This window comes from Triturus cristatus, chromosome 7 (genome assembly GCF_964204655.1).
Source record: "Triturus cristatus chromosome 7, aTriCri1.1, whole genome shotgun sequence".
Classification (NCBI taxonomy): Eukaryota; Metazoa; Chordata; class Amphibia; order Caudata; family Salamandridae; genus Triturus; species Triturus cristatus.
The window spans coordinates 462,548,886-462,556,822 of NC_140590.1; the positions used below are offsets into that span (position 1 = coordinate 462,548,886).

At 45.1% G+C, this 7,937-nt stretch overlaps 1 protein-coding gene across 2 annotated transcripts in view; it reads right to left on the bottom strand.

Annotated features, from left to right (window-relative positions):
• LOC146809929 (ketosamine-3-kinase-like) overlaps window positions 1-7,585 on the bottom strand; it is a 308,807-nt gene extending 301,222 nt beyond the window's left edge. The window contains exon 1 of one of the 2 annotated variants that reach the window (XM_085616790.1): window positions 7,368-7,585. In XM_085616790.1, coding sequence (XP_085472916.1) covers window positions 7,368-7,508 — 141 coding nt within the window. In that variant the 5' untranslated portion in view covers window positions 7,509-7,585. The remainder of the gene's footprint in view (window positions 1-7,367) is intronic. The other variant, XM_085616789.1, reaches the window with a different exon arrangement.
• Window positions 7,586-7,937: the final 352 nt, after the last annotated feature.

Here is a 7,937-nt window from a genome sequence, read left to right on the forward strand (position 1 = left end):
CCACCCAAGATCAGGTGACGAAAGGCAAAGCCACGTTGGAATGCGCAAAGCAGCCTGTCAGCCCCCGCACAGAAACCGCATCGCTACCTGGAGGGAGACAGCACCAAAGGCAAGAGGACCTGCCGGGTTGTCATAGGACCGCCCACGATGGAGCACCGTTGTCCGGAGGTGAGTGACTCAGGTGCCATGAGCGATTCTGTATTGCGGAGTGAGGCGCGGCTCCAAAGTGCATATCCCTGCACATGAGCGGTGATTGCGATTGAATGTAGTTGGTGAGCGATGACAGATTGGACAACATCGGCGTTTGCTGCAAGGCAGCTGAGGTCTGCCACTATCTTTACCCACACACCAGGGCAAAATACGATCAACATGGCAAGGCCGAACACCCACCTGCGACAATAACATTTACATACAATTCAAAGTCCTGGAAAGGCTGAAAAAATCTGAACTGACCAAATGGTGGGAATGTGAGTCCCTACAAAAGTATCTGGATGTGGGTAGAGTGCAAAGGGGTCTAACAATTCTGACTATGACAAGCTATGAAAACCCTAACCCTGAAATGCTGAAAAAGGGGCAGGACACAATGCCAATAGCTCAGCTGGCATGATACGGATTTTGATAAAATATGCTGAGATTGACAAAGAAAGAATCCTGGGTGAAATCAAGGACTTAGAAGACAAAACAGGCAAATATGAGAATCAAGTACTGGTCCAATCTTTAACCAAATCCATGGGAGACAGACTGGTTAGAGTCCAGGATGTAATAGTCCAGAAAAAGTCACGCAAGTTTACGCGTGATAGAATTAATTATGAGACAGGGCAAATATACACATTTGCAAGGCGCTTTGACAATTCACGGTGACAAAAGCTTAAGGGCGCAGTGAGAGTACAACAGGACCCCCTCCCTAGTGATGCCAGTACCTCTGATACCGACCATGAAGAAGGAAGAAGAGTTGGAGGACACATCACATTACAAGACAAGTTTAATTTTTTAAAGATGGGCTGGAGAACAAATCACAGACCTTGGCGGGGCAGCACTAGATCAAAAGGCAGAGGAAAAGGAAGAACAGAAGAGGTGCCAAAGGAAAAAATAAAGCGCAGAAGGCAACAATGGGAAAATGATGAGAAGCAACAGGAGATACTAGTGGATATTACTAAGACGGTAATAAACTTATCCGATATTACCCTTACAGAGGAAGACTACAAAAACCTGACATTGAGACTATCTTATTGTGAACCAAAAAACTTTGATTATATAGAAACAAGAATTGATCTGTTTAAATTTGTTAGAAAACTGAAGTTGGCCATGCTATACAAATGAATACCCCCCGTAGCACAGCAGTAGCCAACGTAGACACAGGTCCAATGTAGAAAAATGTAGTAGTGGGTGACATAGATGTTATGCAAGAACTATGGGAACTAGATGGTATTCATTCCAGCACCGCCGGACAAGAGGTGGTAGCAGAGAGATTAAAGAGAGAAGGAATACGGGTCTCGGAGAAGGAGAGCTCAGCCCTGAGACCTAGATCAAAAAACTTACCACCCACTACTAATGATGACCATGACAAATGTGTTGAAAGAGCTACTACTGAAATCAGAAAAATGAGGGACACCAAAATTGAAAGATTGAAGAATACTGATTCAGGTCTTGAAGAAACCATACAAAAGATATCTAAGAACAATAATGTTGTAGTAAGGAGCTCAGACAAAGAGGGCAATATAGTACTCAAGTCGAATAAAGCCTACATGGTAGAGGCATACAACCATTTGAGAGACAGTTCTAACTATAAAAAAGTAAATGAAGCTCACTTTAAAGAGGTGGAAAAAGGTTTTAGCAATCTCCTTTTAAAGTGTAGAAGTGAAGGACTGATTAGCAGTGAAGAACATAGTTTCCTGAAAGTCATAGAACCTAGACTTCCTGTGTTTTACCTCATCCCAAAAATACATAAAGATGCCATGAAACCTCCAGTCAGGCCTATCATTGCAGCGCAGGAGAGCCTGTTTGAAAATGTATTGAAATTCATAGATACCTTTCTCAAACATTTTGTAGAAAGACTTCTGTCATATATCAGGGACACTACAGATTTTTTAAGATACCTACACGATATACAATTGGAGGACGGCATGATACTCATGACGCTTGATGTTCAATCACTAAATACCAGTGTAAATCACAATAATGGCCTGAGAGGAACTGAACACTTTCTGAAGGAGAGGCACATAAGGTTCTATAAGCACAATCTGATGTTAATTGAGATGATGAGTTGGTGTCTAAGACATAATATTTTCTTTTTCAACCATGAAATATTTGAGCAACAACGAGGTGCAGTCATGGGTACTTGCTTTGCCCCTAGTTTTGCTAATTTGCACATGGGATAGTGGGAAGACCAGGTTTTAAACCACCACCCACTGGACAAATGGAATAGCAAGATAGTGACATGGCTCAGATTCATCGATGATTTTTTCGTCATTTGGAGAGAAAACATCAAAAGTGCAGAGACTTTTGTGACCGAAATTAACGAAAATAATTTGAACCTTAAGTTTACTAGTCAGAGCATCAGTACCACTACAGCAGAATTCCTTGATGTAAAACTAGATGTCAGGGGAAAGGAAATCATCACCTCCCTATATAGAAAACCCATTTTTACATACTGCATGCCCAAAAATGTAACCCCACGAGTCAGATTTCTGGGATCCCATGTGGTGAATACTTGAGAGCTAGAAGAATATGCAATACAGAGGCGGGTTTCAAACGAGTAAAAGAAGACATGATACTGAGATTTCAGCAACGAGCTTAGAGCAAAAAAACTTTAACCTCAGTTGGAGACAGCATAGAGAAGATACAGAGAGAATCGCTTATCTTCAAAAACAAATGCAGAATAAAAAACAAATCAGAATACCGTTTCATCACCACTTACAACACTTCAAATGAAACCCTTAGGACAGTACTACAAAAACATTGGCACTTCCTCAGGTGTGATCCAGTAATAGGACAAGACATCCCCAAAAATCCACTCATAACCTACAAAAGAGCAGACTACATCTGTGACAAGCTGGGATGTAGGGAGGACCTGGCTTGGCAGTTCGGGCTGGACTGTTCCCATGAGGCACAGGGTCAAGACTGCTTTGCATATGGTTGGGTTCAAACTGGAATGGCATGGTGAGCAAAAAAAACGATGGATTTAGGCCCAGATCTCTGTACTGGGGTGAATGTATGACATTGTTCTGCATTCTGTCCATCAACTGTTGTTTTTGCATTCATCTCCTGTGAAGCAGATGCAGTTTGCAGCCTGCTTTGAGTCTCTCTGCGCTGACACGGTCTGACTCATAAGTGAAGAGAAACAAAATAACAACCTTTGTTTCTATTTCACTCAGAGCCTGATAGGCCCCTTACAGGAGCAGATACCCCCCTCCCACTCCTCCTCACAGAAAGCGTCTTCCTTAGAGCACTGCTTGTTTTAGGGGGAAGAGGCTGCACAGCAGAAGTTATTGGGGCAGAGATAAGGTTGCTACCTTTAATGGCAACAGTCAAATATAGCTATCGGTTCACACTTTAACATTCTGCAAAGGCACAAGTATGGTTCTGAAATAGAACTTTATAGGAAATCATTGTTATTCATTTGAATATAGCCTTTCTGTCTTTGTCCGTCAGGGGTCACCAAGGCAGGTGTAGAGCACACTTAAAGTGTTTTCTTCTTACAATGCCTGTTAAACTATGAACTAGTAAGGGGAAAAAATACCAATCTGATATTTCTAATTGTTGTACCGGTTGGTCAGGCCATTAAAATACAGTTTATGCCCATATAAAAGCAGTTAGGTGGCAACCATAGGTAGAGTATGTGCGCAACCCCAGAAACATAACCAGGACTCTACTTAGGGGCAATAGAGGGACAAAATATAGCTGGAATGTTGAATGAGTGGTGAAGGATGTGGAGGGGTGATTGCATATGAGTGATTGTGGTAGGTGAGCACTAAGGACGTTGACCCCCTCCCCCAAAAGGCTCTCCTACAACAACAGCCTTTTTTTCTCAATGAAAAGCACAGTAGTGCCTTGCACAGGGATCTTGTTTTGTTAATGGTCTGCTTTAAGGGGATAGGGATAGCTTTTTTTAAAATAGTTAAATGCAGGCATGGTGTCCTCTGCACCCAAGGGGAGTTGTTGTGTGCAGTGCTTAATTTGTAAAATATTAAGTGCCAGGGCCCTGACCAGGAGGCCACTGCAGCTTGCAGCAACCCTCGCTCCTGTCATCGCTGCCAAAACAACTAATAGCCATCTCTCTCGCCAGCAAGTGCTACAGTTCAGATTATTCGACGTACCCAAAACTAAAGGAATTACTATGGCGGCAGATGTTGGTAATCTGCATTGTATATTGTATTTATAAGCAACCGTTGTTCTGCTCATCTCTAAATTAGATGAGCAGTGCCACCATGTGACAGACTGTCCTAAGTGTGGTGTTAACAATTAAGTGCCGGTGCGGAGCACTGGAAACAAATTAAGATCCAGTGTTGAGCACCGGAAACCACCGGCTCAAATTAAGCACTGGTTGTGTAGGGACGTAATATATTTAAATCCAAGCAGGTAAATTGAAAAGGTAATTAAATTACAAGTATTTTAAATGTATTACCCAGATCAGCAATTACCCATGCCTGCGTGGACTATCACAGGCATCTGCACTATTTTCTCTATGCTTTTTTTATTGTATGCATTGTCTAGAAAATCACTTGTGGAACTTTCTGTAGTGCCCTTAGAAGCAAATTGTAGGGGGGGCATACATTAGGCCATAGCTAAACTGGTGGCTGTACTTTATGAGATAAAGTAGCCCCTGCCATACATTATAAGGATATTGCAACTCACTGAGGAGTTCCATGACCATATAGCACCGTGGTACTCATAGTACGGCCTGCGGGCCGCCAGCAGCTCGGCAGGCTTTCCTTGGCAGCCCCAGGACCGTGCAGGTAATGTACCCATGGCCCCGCAGAGAGAAAGAGAGAGACAGAAAGAGAGAGAGTGAGAGAGAGAGGAGAGAGTGGAGAGAGAGAGTGGAGAGAGAGTGTGGAGAGAGTGTGGAGAGAGAGACAGTAGAAAGAGAGAGTGGAGAGAGAGAGAGTGGAGACAGAGAGTGGAGAGAGAGTAGAGAGAGAGACTGACTGACTGAGATACTGACTGACTGAGACTGACAGAGAGAGACTGACTGACTGACAGAGAGAGACTGAGACTGACTGACAGAGAGACTGACTGACAGAGAGAGAGAGAGACTGAATGATAGAAAGAGACTGACTGAGAGAGACTGACTGAGAGAGAGAGAGAGAGACTGAGACTGACTGAGAGAGACTGACTGACAGAGAGCGATGGACTGACAGAGAGACTGACTGACTGAGAGAGAGAGACTGGCTGATAGATAGAAAGAGACTGACTGAGAGAGACTGACAGACAGACTGATTGGCTGAGAGAGAGACTGACTGACTGACAGAGAGCATGACTGACTGACTGAAGTAGAGAGAGACTGGCTGAGAGAGAGACTGACTGAGAGAGAGAGACAGAGACTGACTGAGAGAGACTGACTGACTGACTGACAGAGAGACTGACTGAGAGAGACTGACTGACAGAGGGAGAGAGACTAACTGACAGAGAGACTGACTGACTGACAGAGAGAGAGAGAGAGAGAGAGAGAGAGACACTGACTGACTGAGAGAGACTGACTGACAGAAAGAGAGAGACGGACAGAGAGAGACTAAGACTGACAGAGACTGACTGACTGAGAGAGAGACTGACAGAGAGAGAGAGATAGACTGACTGACTGAGAGACTGACTGCCAGAGAGAGAGACTGACAGAGAGAGACTGACAGAGAGAGACTGACTGACCAGGAGAGAGACTGACTGACCAGGAGAGAGACTGACTGACGGAGAGAGAGACTGTGATGGAATTGGGGTCAAAGTGTGTATGAAGCTATGCAATGCCTCTTAAGATTGCTATTGTCTGCTAATAAAAATGTATTATCAAAAAGTGCTCTTTGTAGTTACATCTGCTTTTGAAATACAGCATTGTCTAATGTTTTGAAACGGGTTTGATTTTTTTTACACTAGCCCCGCCCCCTCCCGCTGACCCCACTCCTACTGGTGCAACCCTCAGCCACAAACCACACTGTAATTTTGGCCCCCGAAAGACAGTTTGTGAGCACCCATGATATAGCGGAACGAGGCCGAAGGCGACTTACAATATCATTATCATCTACAGCAGCTCGTACTTTATTCCATATAATACATGGTAACACCATCACCTTTCCCACAAGCCACTTAAATCCTTGGTGTGTAGCTATTGGTGTAACAATAGCCCCTGCAGCACCTATGGAACGGAGGGACCCTGGGCTCCAGGGTACCCCTCCTGGGCTGGGCACGGGCGGTGAAGTCCCTGTCCTTAAAGCTACTGACTGGGTCCAGGGTGTGGGGGGGGGGGGCCCTCTGTGAAATTTGCAGGGGGGCCCCCTTAGGTTTGTTACGCCACTGTGCATGCTTGCCACCTGCTCTCTACCAGGTATCTTGCAAGTTATACATAAAACTTGGCAATGTGAGGGCGCCCCCCGTTCGCCTGACTTCGAGGCGCTATACTAACCTAACCCATCAAACGTATAAGGACGATCTGAGTCGAGGATTCCGGTCTTAGTTTCGTTTCTGAGTAACGCTGCGTCGCAGAAATGAAACTGAAACGAAATCACCAAGGCTTCCTTTGCAAGGGAAACTACGTTACAGCACCGCGTTACGATGAATACTGACCAGCAAGCTTTCATTCTCGTAATACTGCCCATATAGAGCTTAGTTTTGAGAAAATGGTGGATGGTGCATGTCTTAGTGATTTGAAGGTTCGCTGCTGACAAAATGCAGTGAACTAAAGTAGCGTGCCTGAACCCCGACGAGACCAACTCGGCCATCCATTCACTTGAGGTCGCTAAATTACGTACAATAAAATCAGTCATTTTAACTTGTTATTTAAAGCGCCCGAAACAGAAGAAATGCCGACTCAAGCGAGTTACAAAAGTTATGTAAATACTTTTATGTTGCCTACTAGATAGACTGACTGCTCCAAGACAGGACGCAGTAGAGTAACGAGAAGGGATGGGGCCCCTCTGCAGAATATGACGAGGGGCCCCTGAGTCTACCATATCTCACAGATATACTAACATTGGACTTGGGCTGAATTGCGGCCCCTTGACAAGTGGGTTGGAGCCCCCTGCGCCGCACGGGCGTGTGCGTTAACTTATGCCCCTAACAGGAAGGAAGAATTCCTCTGCGGGGTACTTTACGCACACTTTTTTCAACAGACACCCCTCAGAGAGAACAGTGAAGGGGTTTTAACAGTGAAGGGGTGTTACCTCAGCCCTGGGGTTCACCTTCACGAAGACCCATCCCGCATCGGTGATGTACGATTTTCCCTGGCTGATCCATCCTCGTCCGGAGTAGCCGGTCTCCTCCAGGGCGGCCGTGCCCAGCTCTCTTCTCAGCAGCATCTCCATCTTCAGTCTGTATGCGCTGTGCTGGTCATACAGAATGCATCACCCAGTCCCCATGGTGCTCTGAACACGGAAACAAAGCGTCAAGGAGGGGCCGGCGGAGCAGAGTTCCGTCTGTGTTTGCCGAGGGTGGCCTGGCAGGTGAGGTGATGCTGTACTCAGCTGTGGCTTAAGGACTCGTGCATTCCATGAGCCACGCCAAGGCGCCTTCTAGTTGGCGCTTTGCAGCTTGGCTCCAAAGAAGGACAAACGGACTGAAACTGGCTTTTTTTTTTTTTTTACAAAGGGAACGTTACAGGCGAACAGAAAACACACAGGGGGGAAGAGTAGTTTGAAGAATCAAAAACATCACCAATAAAATCAATATCAAACAATAACATGTACTAAGGTTATAAATAACATGAGAGCGACAAACATTTATTTCTTCTGTCT